The sequence below is a fragment of the Neopsephotus bourkii genome, unplaced genomic scaffold, assembly GCF_033783945.1.
Source record: "Neopsephotus bourkii isolate Nb327-2 ecotype Australia unplaced genomic scaffold, CSIRO-AGI_Nbou_v1 NB_1433, whole genome shotgun sequence".
Taxonomy (NCBI): domain Eukaryota; kingdom Metazoa; phylum Chordata; class Aves; order Psittaciformes; family Psittacidae; genus Neopsephotus; species Neopsephotus bourkii.
Genome location: NW_026901910.1, coordinates 3923297 through 3945115, shown reverse-complemented (window position 1 = coordinate 3945115; position 21819 = coordinate 3923297). Strand labels below are relative to the sequence as shown.

At 45.6% G+C, this 21819-nt stretch overlaps 2 protein-coding genes across 5 annotated transcripts in view; both read left to right on the top strand.

Annotated features, from left to right (window-relative positions):
• TBCEL (tubulin folding cofactor E like) overlaps positions 1–21819 on the top strand; it is a 320977-nt gene that overhangs the window by 206071 nt on the left and 93087 nt on the right. The window lies entirely within an intron of this gene.
• The window catches only part of GRIK4 (glutamate ionotropic receptor kainate type subunit 4), a 177884-nt gene that overhangs the window by 93155 nt on the left and 62910 nt on the right, over positions 1–21819 (top strand). For all 4 annotated transcript variants that reach the window (XR_009727721.1, XM_061368511.1, XM_061368510.1 and 1 more), the window contains exon 3: positions 16513–16677. Coding sequence is in view for 3 of the 4 variants with exons in the window: in XM_061368511.1 (XP_061224495.1) it covers positions 16513–16677 (165 nt within the window). In the remaining variant the exon portion in view is untranslated. The remainder of the gene's footprint in view (positions 1–16512; positions 16678–21819) is intronic.

Sequence of the window (21819 nt, the reverse complement as noted above, 5' to 3'; positions counted from 1 at the left end):
AGAGGGATATCCCTGCCTTTACCCTGATACTGAGTGAGTGTGCTTCAGCTCGCAGAGGAAAGAGGTGAGATCCCAAAGAGGCTATGAATCCTGCAGCCTCTCTGCAGGAGAGCAGTGGGGTTTGCTGGCAAACAGACCGCTGTGCCAGAGCTATGCAAATCTCTGACTTTGTCTCCTGGGGTGGAAGGAATTAAGACCATCCGGTTAAATAAGCTTTTTGGGAAAGGAAAATCCTGAGAGGGAGTGAGCGCAGAGACTGAAAGGCAGGGATTCAAATTCCTATTGCTGTTGATTAATTGAATGTGAAACACAAAAAGCGGGGATGGAAGGGAATTCTGGAGTGATTTCAGGATTGGCTCTAAAGAAAGCCCACTGCAGTAGCCTAAAGGCAACATGGAGATGAGCAAGCTCTGTGAGGTCTATGTATGAGTGGAAAACTGGCAAGTTTGGGGCCAGCTACTGAAAAAGCACCTGGGGCAGCTGATGGTACATGAGAAAGGAAGAGCAATGAAGGACCCCAAAATACCTGCTGGCTGCAGGCTTTCTTGGCATTGGTTGGGTTGGTGCTTCAACCCCTCCTTTTGCTCATTTCCTAAAGACTGATCCCTGGGCTCATTGCTCAGCTGTGCACCGAGTGGGGCCCTGCAGAAACCCCTGCTCCCAATGGAGAGCCATGGAGATGTCCTGATCTCATAGAGAGTGGGTAAACCGGTGGCCGTGGTTGGATAGATTGCTTTATTGGTGCAAACCATCAGAGCACAGAGGTGGGGAATGCAGAATTGCTTTATGTTTTTCTTGAAAACTAGGTTAATGTCGCAGTTTAAAATGAAATAAAGGAGAAGGGCTGGAGGTGAGAGAAAACACATATAGAATTTCTCAGTTACTGCTCCCGTAGTTGTTTCAATTTGACTGTTTGCCTCTCGTGTGTGAAAGCTGAATCTGAATCCAGGCTTTCTCAGCTCCCTCCCTGTTGACCTCGTCAGAAACACTGAATGCAAGAGGAAAGAAGAACAATAAATTGCCTTATGTAGCTCCAGACAGGAAAACCCTGCACTTACCCTCACAGGCAGTCTTTCCCATCTGCTGCCTGACTGTGCTGCCTCTGGGTTACCTCAGTCAGAAAACTTAATTGAGGCAGTGTTGTGTCAGGAGAGAATCATAGAATGGTTTGGGTTGGAAAGGACTTTAAGATCATCCAGTTCCAACCCCCCTGCCATAGGCAAGGACACCTCACACTAAACCATCTCGCCCAAGGCTCCATCCAACCTAGCCTTGAACACCGCCAGGGATGGAGCATTGACAACCTCCCTGGGCAACCCATTCCAGTGCCTCACCACCTTCACAGCCAAGAACTTCCTCCTTCTATCCAATCTAAACTTCCCTTGTTTCAGTTTGAACCCATTACCCCTTGTCCTATGATACATCCATTTTCACAGGCTCACTTTTATAACCTAGTTCACTCTCAGCAGAACCACACGGGGCTTGCAAGACCTGGCCCGGTGTCTTTCTAATGATAAGCTCCCTTCATAAAGATTTCTCATTCATATGCAGACAAACATGGCTCTGTTGTTACTCCCTTTGCTTTCAGTAGCTGTGTTGCAGTAAATGTCCTCTGCATAACCATGTGTGTTTAATGCCTAGATGCACAATGAGGGAAAATCTCTGCTGCTCGAAGGTTGGACTTGATCTAGTGTGGGAGAACAGAAGGATTAATCCCCTGCTTTTTCAGACAAGGAGATGACAGGAGGAGACTAATGGGAGGTTGTTAACAGTAGTTAGAGACTTAACGGGCTGTGAGCCTTCCCTTCCTGTCATTATAATCCGAGGTAGGGAGCCGGTGTTCATTCAGAAGCTGTGGCTGAGCCTGTCCTGCCTGTGTGCTGCTCACTTGATGGCTGGGGCTGGACCTCCATCGTTTTGAAGCACCTTTGTAGCACAGGAAGCGCAGCATCATTTAGCTTCCTTAGATGCTCCTATTCACTTGCTCCCTTTTCTAGGGAATAGCGTTGCAGGCAGGCAGCCAGGAGCTCAGCAGCCTGTCTCCTGCCTCATGCCTTTGAGTTTTGAAGTTGCCTGAAGAGCAGAGCAGAGATGGCGGTGGTGTGCACAGGAAATCCTCTTGGCTTCTCAGTACTTGCAGGCTCATGATGGGAGCATCTGGGGCTAGGGTTTGGCCAGGGTCCCCTCCATGCCTTGCCCTAGGAGGGCAGCAAGGTGTGGGGAGCTGGCCCTGCGACATAGAGCTTCTCTCTGGTGTGCAGCACAGCCTGGTCCAGCACTTCCCTGGGGCATCCTTCTGTGCCAAGAGCTTCCTTATAAACTACTTTACAGTGAGTAGTGTGCCACTCTCACCCCTTTCCATAGTCAATATTAATAAATGGCAGTTGGGTGAGTGGGGGAGCTGTGTTTATCCCATGGATGCCAGGCAGACAATGAACCTCATCTGGCCCAGATGGCACAGGCTCTCCTCCAAGCAGATAAACAGGGCTGGTGCCGTTGAAACGGGCCCAAACACACGGAGTTACAGTGGTAGTATGGTAATTACAGCGCCTCCAGTGACCATCTGGACACACAAACTGATTTTCTATTTGGATGCTAAAACCTCTCCTATGTCTCCAATATTAGCCATGTATGGGGATGCTAATTGATTTAATTGAAGCTCTCAATGTTGAGCCGTGGGTATTGCCAACCTTTTCAGTGTAGGTACGTGATGGATGTTAATGTCCGTTTGAGGCAAAGAAATAAGGGGGTGCGTGCTCTGCTTTTGATCTAGTTGCAGAAGGAAGGTCGGTCAGAGACCCTGGAGTGTGGGATTTGCACAGTGCTGCTCCAGAGGGAGGGGAGATGAGGCAGCTGCTTCCAGGCTTCTATAAGCAAAGGGACAGAACTTTGCTGCTCCTGGTAGGGCTGGAGTCGTGTTAGCTTGTCTATTGATTTCAATCAGATGGTATCTTTCCATGGTTTATTTATACATAAACATATACGTGTTAGATTTTGGTTATAAGAAAAATAAAGTCATGGCCAAGCAATTAATAACCTTTATTTTGTACTTTAGTAGCATGCACCAGGTCCTGCACAAACAGCGCAGCATAAAAGCAAACAGGCATTCAAAAACTTCCAGTGTAATGAGAGCCCTCTCTGTGCCTTTGGAAAAACTGCTTATTTGGCTTCTTTTCCCAAGAAATCTTAATGTTTTTTATCATTTCAAAAATCCCCAGGTTTGGCCTAAAAGACATTGTCAGGGGTTCTCATGCCAAAAAAATTATCCAAGTCTTTTTCTTGATATGACCTTCTGCTAGTTAATGGACAAAAATAACAGCAAAAAGAGAAAAGCCACAACCTTGCAGCAAAGTTATCCACCTGAAGATACAGCCAAAGGGGACCTCTTGCAGAACTGGCATAGTCAGAACCAGTTGTATTAGAAACTATTCCCAGGTGACCTCAGACTGTTACTTAGCACTGGGTAATAGTCCTGATCATTAATGCGCTTCATTGTGTTAAGGATATGTAGTAGTGTAACATCTGCAGGATGTGAGCCCTAGGATAAGCAGTGTCCTTAGCACTTTACCTCTTCTCCTGTAGCTTTTTGACACTCTTCTTGGGGGAAATACCTGGTATTTTTATCCTATGCTTTATCTTGCTTAAAACGGGAGGGATGTAGAGGCTCATGTTAATGCCTTAACCTCCTGTTGGTTTTGCTCTATCCAGGTTCTTCATTAGCTGTTTAATTATAAACATGGACAAGTGTGTTCTGTGAAAGGCATACTGAGTTTGGAGGGAGTAAAACAGCTCAGAGGAGGCACCTGCATGCAACCAATTACTGGGAAAAGGGGGATGGCTTTGTGGATGCTACATTTTCAAGCGCAGGGCTTGTAAGCAGAATGTAGCGCTGTTCCCTACAACTGTGGTCCTGTGCCCATGTGCCTCATGGCTAATGTGTGATTAGCCTTAAGTAGCTTAATTAGTCTGGGAAACAATTCTTTTGCCCTTTGCTAGAAGGTCGGTGTGTCCTCCCCTTGCTGGATGGATGCTTGGCAGAGTGAGCAGGACCCCGGTGATGCCAGCACAGCCATGCTGGCTGGTCCAGGGTGTACTGTGTGGTGCTGCAGCATCATGGGAGGTTCTGGGATTTAAAACGTACATGTTGAATTGATCTTCCAGATGACAGGCAAATGCTTTAGACCCTTTTGGCTCATTAAATGCATGGCTTCCATTATGCTAAACTCCTGCAAAGCTCCTTGCATAGGTGGGATTTTACCAGCACTGGTACCTAAATGCCCCTGCAGAATTGGGCTGTATCCATTTTCTGCCTCTGCTCCCTATCACATGGAGGTGAGAGCACTAACAAATGGCAGGGATCCAGGCTGTTTCAGAGAGTCCTGTGCAAACAGTTGATAGTGCAGACTCAGTTGCCCCATGATTGCATACTGGAAAGAGCACTCTTGTTTGTCGTCATCAAATCAGATGAAAGTGGCATCTGGCAGTTGCATTTGTGGTGTGCTCAAAAGAGGATGCTCTGTGCCAAAGGCAGCATTTTCCCAGCCTGCACCCAGCTCTGCTGAGGTGACTGCTACCCTAGCATTAGTTTAGAATAACCTCTTCAGCAAAGTCATCCTGTGATCCTTAGTGCACGCTTTCAGGGAGGAAAGAAATCCTCCCATCACAGCTCCTTCTGATGTGTGTTTCCTGATTGTTTCCTGATTGTTTTTCTTATAATTACCCACAAACTGCTTGAACAAGAGCCGAAATGCTTCTCCATGACTGGCAGGAGCACAACACCCACTGATGAGTCAGGGGAAGAAGGGTACTGGGGAAAGGGAGGGGAGAAGATGGGGAAGAATAGCTGCCAGAGAGCTGGGGAGTAAATGACGTTTGTTTAAAGACACATTAGAAGATTAATGATGGGAGTCAAAGTATAAAAGCAACAGGGACTAAATGTGGTATTAATGGAAGCCATTTTCTTTGCCATCTCCTGCAGGAAGTCTTCAGAAGTACAGAAGGGGGGAAATCACTTTACAGTAATAACTGTTATTTATCTAAGAGAACAACCTTGGATGTATCAAAATGTGAGGTTCCAAGGTAATATCTGGATCATTACAATCATTGTAATCCATTTAAAAGGCAATTTCTGTGATGGTGAATAAATGGAGAAAAGAGTCCCAATCCTGCAACTGATTGTAAGCAAGGCTTATTTTATTATTATTGTTATTAGTTAGTTCCAAATCTGGTAAGACTGTGTCAAGAAAAAGAGGAAAGACTGGAAGAGATGGAGCTGATAACCCTTGCAGAATTTGTTGGGACCATTTGATGGGCTTATTAGTGACTTAGGGCCTCATCTTGGCTCCCTCCACAGTCAATGTCAAATGTCCTGTCACAGCTGCATTGATTCACATCCCATAAAGAGCAGCAAGCAAATAGATGACATGATCTTGTAGCCTCAGAGAAGTGCTTCTGTTCTCTACGTGTAATTCACACTGGTGAAGGTGACTACAGTGTTGTTGCAAGTACAGGTGAATTAATAGGGCAAGCCATGAGGATAAGGGCTGCATTCAGTGACTCTCCTGATGTTAGCTGCATGCACATCATATAAATAAATCACAGATTCCCACCTCGGGATGTGCAGGTGGCCTCTGGCAGTAGTCGTCCCTCCATCCATACGGCTGTCCATGTGTGGTCATGCGAGAGGGTAATGGGCCGGGTACCACAAGGATTGTCCTGGCCCATCAGCTCAAGCCAAGAGGCTGTTTCTGTGTTTGGGTATAGCACAGGTGAACAGGCTGTGCTCCACAGGCAGAAAATCTGTTTAGCACAAAGCATGAGCCCAGTTCTTTAGCGGGAATCGGGATGAATGATTCATGAGGAGGGGCTGGGGGTGGCAGGGAAGGATGATGATGATGATATTCTCTATGTGGTCAAAATATAACAGTAATGCCTAGTTTTTAATCACCACTGGGTTTATGAGCAGGTGTGAAGGATGAGCCTGAGCAAACCATAACCTCCCAAGCTAGCTTTTCACTTCAGAGCAACTAGTCTGCTCTTTGAAACACTAGAGCTGTGTATAACTTGTTGGGCTGTGGGAAGAAGGAGCAGGAAGTTGAAAAACAGGGGAGAAAGGATCTGCCCCATTCTCATAACATTTGGATTAGAATAACTGCTGGACCTGAGCTTCAGTTCATCCTGGTTCAGAGGAGTGCTTGAGTGGGAATTTTATCTTTAAACCTCAAGCCTTACGGAGTTAACTCCCTCATAAGGGCCACAGGTTTTCCTCTTGAAGTCTGCATGCATGACATTAGCTTGAGCATGGAAACTTGGGTCGTGATGCACAAAGTGGCAAGTAGTGAGTGATGGGGACGGGAGGTCTGGATGTTTGATGGTGAGACAGCAGTTTGCTGAGCCCGAGCATCTCTCCCATGGCAAGAAGCTGGGGAGGATGAGAAAGCAGCCCTGTTTCTCCAGGCGAGTTCTGCTAGCTGGGATAATGAAAAAGAATTGCATCTGCAAGGGCAGCTGACACAGCTCGCTGTCTCCGAGACGTTTTCAGTGTTGTGTTGAGACACCTTTTACAGACTTTGAGGACTAGAGGGAACGTGGTGCTGCCTGCGGCTGGCAACCCTAACTCTTGATGTGACAGCAGCAAGAGCAGACCCCCAGCAGAGAAGCCTGGGCCACCCACTGAAGTGCAAGCTGGTCTCAGGCTTCTCACAGCAGGAGGGTGCCTTGGTAAGGTTCCCCCTCGTCCTGCCCTCCCCTCCGGTGTGGCTGGATTGAGTTCTTGCAGGTATCCTCATAAAGGTGGTTGGAAGTAGGAGGATTTGATGATATGAACCGTGACTTTAATTAATCAGCATAAATGTTGCTTATTTATTTAATTAAGCTTATCACTGTGAACCCGATCCAGTCCCTTGCTGCATTAATGTAACTAATTCAGTAACCTCTCCAAGAAGCATCATAACAAACTACAGGGGATGTAATTCACTCCGCTCATCCTCTGCTTTACAAGTGGGGCTGCTTCTGGTATGCCTCATTCATGACCCAGTGCTGGCATTGACTCTTCTCTGATCCCACCAGCTGCTCCTGCGTTAGCGTGCTGCTTCTTCCATCACGCCTAGCGTCTGGGAGCCTGGAATAGCTTTTCCTTTGGGTTTCTTTGACCTTGTTCACTCAAATTTTTGTGTCTGATTTAATCTAGTCTTAGGCAGAGGAGCTTTTTCTTTATCCTTGCCTTTTGCTAATTTTTATTCCTTTTCACTTGCCCGTTCCTGTTTGCGTAGCGTGTTTAAAACTCTTCCACATTGCACAGCTATAGGGGAATCTGTAATGAGCTCCCAAGCTGAAAGCTTTTGCTGTTTGCCTAAGAGTTGTTCTTTACCTACATTGAAGAGCATTGTATGAGAAACCTCAGAGATTCTTTGGGAGAAGTTTGAGTAACTTTTAAGGATTTTGTCATTGTTTTCTGTTGTGCCAAGGGCTCTCCAGGCACTGTTTATGGCCCCATGCAGGGATGGTCTGCAGAGGATGCTAAGACAAATTGCCTTGAGCAGGGTTGTTACTGTGCACTGCTTCAGTCACTTAGGTCTCTGTAGATCCCTTCTCTTAAAGTTATCTAACAACAAAGTGTGGCTGCTTCTTTTTCCAAATGAGAGCATGCACATGAAAGTTTAATGTACTGTAACTGCTGCGTGTTACCTTCAGATCTTAACTCATTTCAGCTTCCTGGAGTATCTGCATGTTTCTTGACCTCTTCAAAATGGACCAGGTGGTCCATTTGCTCCATGGAGGTACTGTGAGGATGAATACCTGAGAAACTCACAGGTTGCATTAGAGACAGAGTTTGCAAGAGGTGCCAGAGGGCTCAGTGCTTGCTGCAGATGATGAGCCTCTGGAAACCTTGGTGATGTGGCTGAGCTGGTTCAGCTCCACGTCTCAGAAGTGACCACTGGGCTTGGGCACTGAAGTTGGATTCAGTGCAAGGCAGGTGGGCACAGGTGCTGATTTGGGGTTGAACAGAAGCCACTTGTATACAAGCAAAGGAAGAAAAAACAGTTCTTTTCAGGCAACGCAGCATCATTTTCTTAGCAATCAAATTTATAAACTGGGCTTAGATGAATTAGCAGCTTGCTGCTGAAATGGATGGAAAAGGAGGGAAAACCAGTCAGAGTCCAGGGAAAAGAAACTACCTGGTTTGTTTTCCCACCCGAAAGACAGGAGAAGAAGTCATCAGGAGGGAAAAAAAAGCAGTGAGCAGAGCATGCTACAGAGGAAAGGCAGGAAGACATTAAAGTAACCTATTAAATTGCTGAAGGCTGAGTGGCAAAAAATAAATAACTAGAGGCTGTGTAGATTGATGGATATTGGATCTGAAGGGCTGCCACATCTGGTGTGGCAGCTCTTTAGCATCTCATTTTAGTGTGACTCAGCAGGAAAAGTTGTTTGTTCTAACAGTAAAGCAAAGAGATGCAAAAAGTCCCCAGGCACATCAGCGTAGGGCTCAAGTGTCACTGGTTTATAATTGGATCAAACTCTTCCATGTAGTTTAATGTATCTGGATCTTCTGCAACAGGGGTGAGGTTTCCAGTGTCACCTCTTCCTGTCCTTGTTCATCACTCAGCTTCTCTCTGATCACCTCCTATTCTTAGGCCATACTGTCTGTACTTGCACATCTGTGCATCGCATCTGAGCGGTGTAGGGATAGGGAGGTGTTTATAGGTAGTGAGGTTTTCTATGGAGTGGGTGGATAAAGAGCAGAGATGCTAAAGGCCAGCTTGGTAGGGGCAAACTATTACCTGATTTAGGTGCTCTGAATTGCCCTCTGTAGGTCCTGATTCTTTCCACTGGCTATAAAACGCCTGAATGGAGTTTGAATCTTCCATCCAGGCTGTGCTCAGCCTTGTAGCATTGACCCTGGCCGCCTTTTATCTTCATATGTGTTTCTTTAAATATGCTGCTCTTTCTAGAGATGCTCTCTTAATAGTGCTTACTTAGTGATGCACTTGGATGCCTGTAGATTGAAGCAGAAGTGTCACATTTCAGTGGCAGTAAGTAAAAAGGCTGAGGTGCTAAACAAGGATTTCTGAAGCCTTCTGGCATAGTAACTCTGTATATTTGCCATGTGGTCTTGCAAAACCTTGAGGAGTCGCTTTATCTCTTTTTGCCTTCGTTCTTCATCTGTCATAAGAGAATGAAAGTCATTCCACCTATCATTTGTCTGTCTCGTATCTTTAAAGGAATTGTCATATCTGGTATCTACATCCAGCATGGTAGGTCCTTGTCCTTGGATCCATCATTTAGAGGTTTGTAATAGTAGCAACGTCTAATGATTTGTAACAAGAACAGAACTGGTGCAATAAACCTATAAGCTGTCCCTATCACTGAATGCAAAACCTTACATCTCATTGCTACAACAGATTTTTCTCCCCTTCTCACCTTGACATTGGGGGTACATCCTATTTGCTATCTCTGGGTATGCAGTTAATCAGCTGGCTGAGGGAAGCCTGGAACCGGGGCCTGGCGCTTATGTACTCTATCATTTGGTCTGAGCTGTGCAACCTCTGCAGTGCACTGGTGTTTGCCAACCTGGGAAGAATCAGCGAATGGTGCCAAAGCCATAGCATCCTTGAAATAAGATGCTGAAAGAAGAGCAAATGCGCTGCAAATGCTAAGATTCCAGGAAGGGTTAAGAGGAAAATGGTCACTAAAGGCTCCACATAAATAAATGGAAATCCACTGGATTTAAAGAGGCCTCAAATTCCTTTAATCCTGAAGCTGGAGGTTCAAGGAATGGCTCCCTCTGCATAAGGCAAAGTGTCAGGTTTGGAAATGTTGCTGTCCTTACATCGCTGTCAATCAGTAAATCCCAAAGGATTGCAGAAGGTTGAATGTACGCTGGAACAGCCTTGGCTGCCATTGAAATACATCCACTTATGGAGATGGAGCTCTGAGCTTTGTGGTCATCTGTCTTGTTTAGGTATAGAAGATGCTTGTTGTGGGGTGTGATAAGGAAAGCATCCTGTGTCATCTGGGACTCTGCAGTGGTTTCCTTCCCTACCTGCCCATCCTGTGCCAGGTTCTTTCCCACTCCAGTGGCTGCTGCCTGCTCTCAAATGCAAAGTCCCACAGCTGCTTATGCATTGCCATCTCTGAAATCAATGGCTATAACTATAAATCCTGGTGGACTTCCCCATTTGTTTTTGGCCTTTTTGTTTTTTCCTTAACTTAGGATTTTACACATTGTTTCTTCCATCCTCATTCTTTTTGCTTGCCTGGAAGTGGCGCTTGGGGTTTGTGTGGTTATTTTTCTTGTATTCATACTCTCCACTGACTTAATTAAGTTCTTGCTTGTTTCCTGGTCCTGGCAAATTTATTGCCCCCCCCAGGGCTTCCCAGTGCTCTCCTCCTCAGAAACGCAGCTGCTGCCAGTCACCTGAGACCATGAAAACTTACTTTCCGAACTCAACTTGACATTATTGAAACAAAAGATGGACAGGGAAATGATGTTCCTGAATCCAGACAGGGTTTTTAGGCTGGTTTCTTAAGAAAATAAGATTTAGGAACTCAGACTGACCTTGTGTGGATGCGGGTATCTCTCCAGTGCCAGTTTGACAGATAGGCTTTTCAATGATGCAGGGAGCATCTGTTATATGAGTACCTTCTGCTGCGAGCAGAGCTTCGGGGAAACAAGAAGGCATCCCACCACCCCACATACACACATGCAGAAACAGGATCGTGGTGGCTGGAATAGTCTTCTTTCTTGCTGGAAGATTTCTGACATCCCCAAGAGGCTCTTCCCTCCTGGTCTCTGTTTGCTTCCATGCGCCTTTGATATTACATCCCTGGGTGGTGTCCAGGGTTCATGGAATACCTTGGAGTGAAAGGTGTCCCACCATGCCTTCCTGTTGTTCCATTTTTAGCATTAAACCTTCACCTCCTTCCCTTTCTGTCTGCCAAGCCCTGCCCTAATGAGATGGAGAGCCCTTCTTGTTCTATCTTCCAGCCTGACCTGCTGGAGGGCTCGCACATCCCCTTCTTTATTCCCTGCTGCAGCCCTGACTGTACTCCTCAGGAAGGTTAAGGCAGTCATTCCTCCTTCTCCCTGCTTTTTACTCTTCTTTTTTGGGAAGTCTCTTGAGAGGCTTTTCAGAGGATTAAGTAGGACTTCTCTGGTTGCAAACGCTATATTTGAATTCACAGATCAGGACTTTATCCATAGCTACAGCGTGCCTCAGGTCCGCGGATACCTGTAGGAGTTTTCCTGTTGGCGTTAAAATACCTCGTTTCTCATTTCTGGACAGGACACTTCCATTTCAGACCCTGCTCTTATCCCTTTGTGCTCTTTCGCTTCTGTCTTCATGCTCAGGGTGTTTGCTCGCTGCCTGGTGGTGAGGTTTATATTCAGAACATCAGGTGAGGTTATCGGAAGAGCAGGGCCTTGTCTCATTACTGGGTTATCCTCCCCGCATGTGGAGCAGAGGAGTGAGAGGCAAGATGAGAACTATCCTGTGGATGCCTGCTTTCAGAATGGCTGCTAAAGTTCCAACCCTTTTTGGCTACAAACAGCTATCTCTGTTTGATGTAGATGTATGCAGAGGAGGGAGGAGTGGTCCAGCAGTGCTTTTACCTTCCTGGCCTAGAGGGACAATGTTTGCTGGGGCACAAGGGTAAGCTGCCCCATCTGAGGCTTTGCATCCCAGCACTGTGACTGGTCCAGCACAAGTGACAGACTGAGGGAAGGCAGCAGGGAAGTGCAATGGCATTCTCCATCTTCCTGAAACCTCGGAGAGTGTTACTCTGATTTTATGTACACAAAGCGATTATTAAAGAAGAGAAAAGAGAGGTTGTGTTTCAAGCAGTAGAAATAAAACCCCTCAGCTGTTTTTATCATGTTTCTCCTTTTCTCCCCTGAGTTCACTCTCTCTGGATAGCAGAAATGAAAGGAAAGCTCCATTTAAATGCAGATTTGAAGCGTTGGCCAAAAGCAATAAATAGCCCTCTGCTACAGTGATCAGGCAAACATTATCAAGTCTCTTTGTGAAGGAGATTTTATGTTGGGAGATTTTGTTTTTCCTTGATGAGATCCTCTTTCCTCTCAGAGCAATAGCATATTGATGACTTCTTGCTTTATTTTTAAGCAGCACTTCAGAGATTAGAATGGAAACACAATCCCACCTGTTTCTCCACTGGAGCTGTACTTGACAGCCCTGTAATGAGGAAGTCTCCAAATTTCTTATCCTTTCCTGTGTTGGCAGCCTGAAGGGCTGATATCGTGCTCAGCAGAGGGGAAATGTGCAAAATAAGGCAATCCTGCAACCATATTTAATCAACTGACCTTCAGATGATCTGAAGCCTCGTGGTTTTGGAGCTGGTTTCTGGTTCATGAAGTCAGGAGCAGCTCAAGGTTGGGTCTCTGATGTTAAGAGATAGTGCAGGTGGTTGGAGAGCAGCAGGAAGGGGAGATGTGGAGGTCTGGGGTGATGTCCTCATGTCCCAGCGCATCTCTTGAGGCTGGTGTTCCTGTGCAGGACATCAGTGCTTGAAGAACAGTATGGTTTCTGGTGTGCCTTGGATCCAAAGGGTTCCTGCTTTTGAGAGTGAGGCACTGATACGCTTCAGTGGTAAGCATTGGATCTTCTAGGTGTCTAAACGTGGTTGAACTTGAGGTTACAGCTCTTAATTTGAAAGTCCATTCATAGTGGGTATATATAGAGGATTTGAGGACTGTGTTTACAGTATAAATCAGAAGAGGTTGTAAGTGTGATTGTAATCTGTCAGAGGAGATACCTGAGATATATTGCATATAGCTCTAGCTTTTTAACTTGGAGGAACAGGTCACAAACAGTGAAATATCACATTTACTAAGCCAGTGTTTTACTAAATCTACATCTTCAAGAGATGACTTGAGATGGCACTTGTGTTTCTGAGTATGGCTTTACATCTCAATGGTATGATGAGCATCTGGGAAAACACAGCAATACTTAATAAAGTTAACAGGGAAGGGTCAGCAGAACACTGGTGTAGCAATGTGCAAACCTCCTGGTGACATCTGTTCCCTCTTATTGTTAGAAAAATGCTATTTCATTAGGTCTTGGTTGGATCTGTCATCAAGCAGTGCCATGTAGTAAAGCTTGCAGTCGCATTAGGCTTGTCAGAGCACATATGTTGTGAAGCTGGCTGGTGGCGGGTAGCGCTCTGGGGAGCCACATGGCTTGTGGGAATGGGAGAGCAGAGGCTTTGTGCTTATTTAGCACTGGTTGAAACCCAGCTGAGGGTGGAAAGGATTACATTTCCGTGCTGTCTGAAAGGGGCCGGTGCACTTATTAGGATGAGTTGCTGTGTCTCAGCCCGGCTCTGGGAAGACAGCTGTCTCCACCACTGAAAACACCAGCTGACAGCACTGCCTGTCCGCCTGCTTGCTGGTTTAGGTGAAAAGGAATAGGACTGGATTGTTTGAGGTGAGAAATCAATGTTCTCCTCCTCCTGGAGAAGTTCCTCCAGGGTAAGAGGCGAAAGGGCAGGAGAGTTTGAGCATCTGTCTTTGATACTGCGGCTGTGCTCAGCTTGAGTGGAGGATGACATATAGGAAAGTTATTGAACTCTGCTTTTCTCAGAGGGCACTGTCACATCATCTTGCATTTCTTTGGCTGCCAGTAATACTCTTTTCTGTGGTTCTTACTGTTGAATCATTAACTCGGAGGGTTGCATTTGAAATATGTGTTTGATGGAGATTTTCAGTTCAAGTCACTTACTGCTTGAATGTTAAGAAAGTGTAACCCAGCTATTTTCAGTGCATATCCAGAGCGATAAACTCTGATTTGTAGCCTCTTGGCTTTATGGGTTTTGTATTAAGTGTAAAGAAAACCTGGGCATATAGAATTAAAGAAGAATTATTACTGCCTTCAGGATGTATATCTGTGGCTGGAAAAGATGCTTCCAGCCTTCCTGACTTCACTTGAAGCTGTTTGACTTTCACTCCCTGGGAAATCCTAAGCAGCCCTGAATTGGGCATCACAGACCCAGGTGTTCCTGGCTCCCTCTGAAATCCTCTTCTCATAATTCATAGAGAAGGCAGTCGAGATTGGAGACATTTATTATGATGGCGAAGATAGAAGTGATTTTTGAGGCCAACAAAGTTCAAAGACTTTGCTGTAAGCCTTCAGGATTAAAGATTTACTTGATGCATCTTCCCATATTTAATAGACAGGAATAGATGAAAGGGAATTTCTGTAAAGATTTTCGTTCATACTTAATGATGCCACTATTAGACGAGCTTTGGCACCGTGTCCCGAGACATGAAGTTTTAAAGCCAACCTTTTTTAAACAGTAAGTGACCTTTTTCATCTGCTAGCTTAATAAATAAAGATTAGTTCAACCTCATTATCTACTCTGTTCCGGGGGCTCTTTGGATGGTTGGTAAAACTAACTAGTCTCCCAAAGTGCGAGTGAACAAATGGTGTTTGCAGGGAGTTTGAAGCAGTAATGTGGTTTGATTAGTGCCTAGGCTCTAGGAGTGCCATCACCACCTCCATCCTGGCATTTAGGCTGTATGGGTCCTTTCTTTTCCTAAAGCTGCCACTTGCTGTGAGCACTTCCACCTTCCCCTTGTTATTTGCTGCCAAGGTGGAAGGCCAAGTTCCCATTGAATCAGAGCAGAGAAGAGGACTTGTTGGGGTTTGGTTTGGTCGTTTTACTCAGCTGTAGGGAGCTCTTCAAGATTTACAGAATTAAGAATGGAAAATCCCTTCCTGAATGGAGAGAGAAAACCTTTGTGCAAACATTTGTGCCTCGGTGGCCTGAGGAAATGACTTGAAATGCTTCGGTTTTGACGCTTTTGTATTTAAAATGCATTTAACTGTACATTAGCGTAAGTCAATTTTCTTAGGAAACCGACACTTGAAGAATTTACTTGCAAACGTTTTCCAATTTAGTGATTTTGAAGCTTTAAATGAGAAAATAATGAATCAAAGAATGCTGACACGCACTCCCCCACCACTGATGTTTAATTTCGCTGTGTCAGCACCTGGAATGTAAGCAGCACTTGATAATGTTCATCAGATCCAGTACATTGCTTTACCCTTTCCTGGAAACAGGGCTGTAGTGAGGAGTTTGCACACATCAGGTAGCTTTGTGTATGAGGACTTTCTTCCCTGCCTGCTGCTGCTGGGGAGCTGGGCGAGCTGCTTGCTGGGGCACTTTGTCATTAAGATCCATATCGATGCTTAGGAAACCTGTGATCCGTGCCTCTGGCCTTAGAGGAGAGCACAACCTTCTTTCTTGCATAATGAGATTAAGTGCCCTAGCTTTGCAGATAATGATGGTGTTGGTGTGTTAGCTGAGCACCTGAAGGACTGGGAATGTTCACCAAGACATCTGTGCATATCATACAAGAAGTATTGCTGTGTGTTTCTTTATCGGTACTTCAGCTTAGCTCCCGTAAAACTGGGATAAGGTAGGAAAAGGAGGAGTTTCTTGAGTGGGTATCATAAGGATGCAAGTAACTCGGACTAGCTTGGATATGATTCACCAGTGGATTTGGTATCTAGTTACTGTGGGGGTCAGGGCAGGATGAGCAAGCAGAGATGCTCTGCAGCTTCATGAGAGAAGGGGTCCCATTGTGATAAACATAGCAAAGCTAAGAGCCCTGAAGTGCGATGCAAATGGGTTGTAGAAGTTGGGCTATGCTTTGAGGTTTGGGCTTGGTTCAAAGCAAGGCTCAGGGGCAGGAGCGCCAAAGTAATGGGACCCTGAACCTGGGACAAGTTTCTTTGTCTAGGCTGTGTAGGAGGAGACCTCCTATGAGCAAGGATAAACCCACGGGGGTGCAGAATTTGTGCCAGCTCATACTGAAACAATGTGATGAATGCTCGATTCCAATCTCATTTTGCCTTCCATCAAGGAAATAAAAATACCCCACACTATCTCCCTGTGCCTAACACAGATTTGAGTGGGCAGGCCCAGGAGCTGAGTTCAAGAGTCAAGTGCTTTCTGTTTGACAAATATTTGTCCCTTCCCACCCACGGCTGCCCACGTGCTTCCTGAAATATTCCAGCTATTAGCACCGTACCAACGTGCTTTGAAACGAACAAACCGAGGCTATCTGGGGACGTTTTCCCTTTGTTAGGATGCGAGGCAGTGCCTGGATCTGGGCTGCTTGGGGCTGCACGGGTGGATGTCCCTCTTTAGAGCATCCGGTCCGGGCGGCTGGCTGTGCTGCAGTGGGTGTTAGGCACCACCAGGTCCCCAGCAGCGTGGGTGGATGTGTGGTGCTGCAGTGCAGCAGCAGGTAACACAGCCACTGCTGCAGAGATGTGAACACCCACATGTCTGGCAAGACCTGGGAGGTGGGCGAAGTGGCGGGCAAGGCCGCACGATGGAGTGAGGATGCTCTAACAATAGCACAAGTGCTGACGCGGTGGCTGCTTGCGTGGCACTGGAGATCCCAAAGGGAAGGGAATGGAAAAGTGGAAAGCCGAGCCGGGTCCCTGCCAAGCGTAATCTCAGCCATCGCCTTTGCTTCCACAGCTGCCATCCTGGATGACCCCATGGAGTGCAGCAGAGGGGAGAGGCTCTCCATCACGCTGGCCAAGAACCGCATCAACCGTGCACCCGAGCGGGTGGGGAAAGCCAAAGTGGAGGTGGACATCTTTGAGCTGCTGCGAGACAGCGAGTATGAGACAGCGGAAACCAGTAAGTACCCCTCCATGGAGCTGGTCCTTCCCCAGTTCTGCTTTCTGCTGGCTCACAGGAGGTGCCTGGCACACTGTGCAGAGGATAAGTGTGTGATAGCCAAGGGAGGTAGAGAGGGCAAAAAGCACCTCTGTGCTCCTCTATAAGCACTGGAAAGAGCAACGTGTGTTGATTGATCAACACATCAATCTCTGCAAAGACCCAAACCTACCCTTGCTGCCTGAGCACAGTCAGGTTTGGTGCAGGGGTTTGGTACACTCTGGATGTGGGTGCAGCATTCCCTTGGGAGCTGCATGGGATCTTTAGCAGCACTCATGCTGAGTTCAGCACCAGCCACGCATTTGGAAGGGCTGGCTCTGTGTGGGGGCATCCAGCGCAGGTTACGGTGGCACATTAACAGGAGTAAGCTTTGCCACCATGCAGCTCAGTGGCTTGGGACAAATTATTTCTCTAATCTGTGTGTCAATAAACAGAGGTAATGGTACAGGAAGCGATGCTCCTTTGTGAAGTACTTTATAGCGTGCAAATAAGAGATGACGGGCAAGTTTAGTGCGATTAAGCTCTTTCTAAAACCCCACAGAACGCTGTGTGTCAGCAAACACGATAGCTTTTTCAGTGCTTTAGATTGGCAGTGGGTTTATTTACACAAGGGGAAGTTTTCAAGTGATGTTTGAAACCATGTGGATTAAAAAGAGCTGGTTTTGAAAGGCAGCGTACTTCCCGTGTTGCTGTCCTCGTAATGGAAATGGGTCTCTGCTGTAGTTGCTCCCCTTGATGCCCATCGTGCCAACTCCACACTGATGACTAAAAGGAGAAATTGATGGTTAGTGGCCACAGAGCTCTCAGGAGCCTGAGTGAAAGAAACCAAAGAGATCTATAATAGGTTCTTCCTGTAAGAGGGAAAATCCTTTGGAACAGGTTATGGTCCCTTTAGAACTATTTTTAAGATGACCTTTAGAGTTCAATGGAGGACTATTATTTTTTATTACAAGTTAACTTGAAAAAGCTGGAGAAATAATTTTAAATAATAGGGATTTTTAGGCTCATTTCCTAGTGGTTCCCTGTCCCAAGCCTTTGTAATCTGCAGGGTATCCCCAAAAGGTGTGCCAGCATGTTGTGGTCTAGAGAAGCCTGGTTTTTCTATGCAGCTTTGTACAGCACTGAGCATCCCTGTGTCTGGGAGGCCCCATGGATCACAGACACAGCACTGCTAAGGAGCAGGTCTCTGGGTATGTGGCAGAACGGGCTCGATAGGCCTGTGAGATCAGCAGATTGCTCCTTCATTTCCGGAATTAGTGTTTGCATTATTTATAGAAGCATTCAGTTAATAAAAGTGCATTTCAGCAAGTACCTGTATGGCTATTTTTAGAGCCTGTCACCCAAGAGGCAGTCTAGATTAAGATCATCACATGCAGCATCATGGGGACTGTTCAAAACAGCAGTTCTCCACCTTTTGGAGCTCGCATCCCTTTTAACTTCTTTTTGGGCTTTCCCATCTGTTGAGGCTTGTGTACATCCTGCTTTACCCTCGTTTAACAGAGCCGTAGGGTGAATGCAGCCTTACTGGCCAGACTATGAAGAAGGGATGGGGACTGCCTGGGTTTCCGTTTATCAAGCAGAGGAATACTAATTCGCTGGGAATGAAGTATTATGCAGGAAAATGTTGATTTCAGCAAATGTGGTCTTCGGGGAGAATGTGGAAATGGGATAAGTGAGGAAGAGGCAATCTTCTGGTTTGAATTTTCACCTCAGGGTGATTCTCTTTGTTCCCTTTACTTGAGCTCACAGAGGGTAAAAGGTAGAAATGGGAGCAAACTGATGTGATTTTGGTCAAGTAAATATTCACACAATTTTGCAACGTGTTATTTGCCTTTTCTTCAGAGAGGAAAGTCTCTTAAAGCATTTTGTACAAAAGGAGAAATCCATATTCTGCATGGCTTCTCTATTAATGTCACTGGAGTTGTTCTTGATTTATACTGGTAGTAGAGGAGAATCAGATCCTTTAACTTACATTTCAAGGCTTTCATAGCTTTCAGATGTCTGCCTTCTCAGCTTTAATAAAGCGCTTGTATTTGTTATCGCACGTAATATTAATAAAAGCAGTCGAGATGTTTTAACCTATGACTGCAAAGCTGTTATACATCTGTTTAATACTGATCTCAAATTTCACACCCTGTGATTCACCCTCAAATATCACAGCTAGCATGGTTAGCCGACTGATGGAGGAACACTGCAATTCCCCCCCATCAGTGACACTTGTGTACAGCTAGTGCTTCAAGAGAAAGGGTCTTTGAGAGTTAGTTTTGTTTTCTAGTTGAGGTGTTATCTTTCTGTTTTCTTCCTGACTGACTCAGGCATCTTCCTGTTAGGGAGGCCATAAAATCACTGTTTGGATAGCAGGTAAAATATGAGTCAGTCTGAATCACACCCAAGCATGGGTTGCTGTTTCTGCTTTATATATGAATGGAGACAAACATTGACTGTTCTGGTATGCAACACCTGTGAAGTCCTGTGTTTTGAAATGATTCTGCAGTGAAAGGTTATGGATAGAGGTTTTTTTCCTGTTACAAGTGATGCCTGTTCTCTCTTTGTGTTTGAAGTTTCAGCTTCTTTTATGGAGATCCAAAATGACTTGTTTAATCATGTCTATATCTGAAACACCTTATTCCTTTTGATGTCCGGGGAGGGACAGATTTTCGACTTGTCACCCTGTCCCCTATCATTTCATCAGTCTTTTAAGCATCTTTTTGATGTTAATCCAGGCATCTCGGGGCAGGCCACCAGTTGGAATGAGCAAGCAACTGGAGGATTTTAAACTTTTATTTATTCATACTAAGACTTCAAAGTGCCAGATACATCCTTTCAGGGACATTGACTCAAATGAGCTATTAACTGTTCCACCATCTCTGTGATCCTGTTGAATTACTCCTGCTGTGGTTGTGGGTTCCTGGTAAGAAGCATAGAGGGTGCTGCAGGAAGCAGTCTTGGAGTCATGGTGCAGAATGCACTTTTTATAGCACTGTCTGTTTATGCACTTGATGTTTTCTGTATGAGAATCCCGTCCTGACCAGTCCTGTCATTCAAGATCCCCTGATATGTTTGGCAATCTTGGAAACGTTGAAGTAATTGCATACCTTCCCTGATAATTTATTTTCAATTAGAGGCAGGAATCTTCTTTGCATGCTGTTTGAAACCCTTGTATCAGGTGTCTGTATGCAGTGAAAGAGATGCTGTGCTCTGCATCCTGGGTGGGTGCTCTCACCTGAGCACTTCCAGCATGATTTAAACAGGGAGAGTTAATGGAAATGCTTGCCAAGTGCCCTGAGACTGCAGGAGGTGAAAGGCACTATGTGACCACGACAACCTTTATGTATATGCACTGAGCACAACTCATTTGTTGTGCCTTTTTATGTTCAAAATAAGCATGTATTTCCATGTGCCATTGGAGGTTTCAAATATGATGGCACTTCAATGTCCAGTATTTCCTGAAGTGCTGCATTCTAAAACCCATAACGGTTGGACACAATCTTGGGCAGAGGTATCGGGGTGTGCAGCAACCAAAAGTGCATCCTGTGCAGTATATGTGCATATGTGTTGAAGTACAAAGAGTTCTGAGTGATAGGGGCTACACCAGTGTCTTATGGTTATAGTCCATGTAGTTATCGGGGATGAATTTGTGGTCCAGGGCAAACATTTCTACATCCCTCAAGTGCTTGTGTGAATCCACAGTGTCTATGATGGCAGCTAGGTTGAGCCTTTTCTCCCTGTGGAGATGAACAGCATCAGGTGGTGTTCTAAAATAGGAAATGTGCTTTGATTACAAAAGAAGCTTTCCAAACATGGCCAAAACCTTTGCCTAGGGCACCTCCACTTTGTTTCCATTCATTTCCCTTAATTTTGCTGGATGTTTCACCCTTGGAGTGATAAGCCAGGTCTTTTTCTTCTGCCAGTTGTTACAATTCTGTTGCTATGACTACTTAACTTGCTTTTTATTCTCAATAGCAGAGATGAGAAGAAAAACACTCGGCAAACTTTTCCCTGCATGCACAACATAATTCCCCTCAGGACTTGCACCCTAGTGACCTGCGGATAAGAGGGCTTGGAACAGCTTCTTCCTCCTAGATGCTGAATTGCAGAGCACCCAAAGGGCCTACTTGCAGCTTAGAGGGACTGATGAGTACCACTGAGATAGTATGCGGGGTTTTCAAATTGCTGCTGCTCTTATTTAAAAGGATCTTCTGAAGAGGTATAAGTGCCTGTAAATTTTTAAGCAGGGAGGAAAAGCAAGTGCTGGATTCCTTTGAAGATGCTGCAGAAATACATCAGTAGCAGGCAGAGGTGGTGGAGGGGCATGGAAGGAAGGCAGACCCAAGAGAAGATGCTTGTACTTGCGCTTTCTGTAAGAAGGCAGAGCAATCAGTATGTACAGGGTCCATACATAGCAGTAGGTGGAGTTTTTCTTTCAAGAGGCTTGGAAAGAGCTAAAACCACTTCCCCAAAATCACAAACTACGTCCTCAGCTTTAGTATCGTATTCCAGTCATGAGGCTGTGGAGACTTACGCAGTCTAAGGCCAGAGATGCCCACCTTCATTAGCTGATCTTCTGCAGAAGATGGACTGTAGATGTTCACATGCTGAACACAGCACTCAGCCCCATAGCCCTAAGCATAGTATAGGCTCTCGTTTCATACCCAGTCTTGATTTAAAGACCTGAAGTTGATAGAGAACCTGCTCTGATCTATAGCATGACAGTTCCGATGATGAATTCCCTTCGCTACAAAAATACATCCTGGTTTGACTTTTTCCAGCTCCTTTTTCCAGCCACTGAATCTAGATAACTTTTCATGACCATCACAAAAGCTTGTCTGACATGTAAACCAGGGACCTGTGGTGAGGATGGTGCTCTGAAACAGGCCGCCCATGTGATACTGAAGAGGCACTGTCTTTAATATCTCAGCTTTGTGATACAGTGGTTTAGTTTTTACATCTGAAAACGCTGTGAGCTTGCTTTTGCCAGACTGATAAGTACTTGTGGGGCCTCTTTTCACCCCTGGGGGCATCCCCTTTCTTCGCTTGATGCCGATTGAGCAAGTGTGGCTTTATCTATCTGAGGAGGAAGGAGCTGAGTGAGTGGGGATGCTG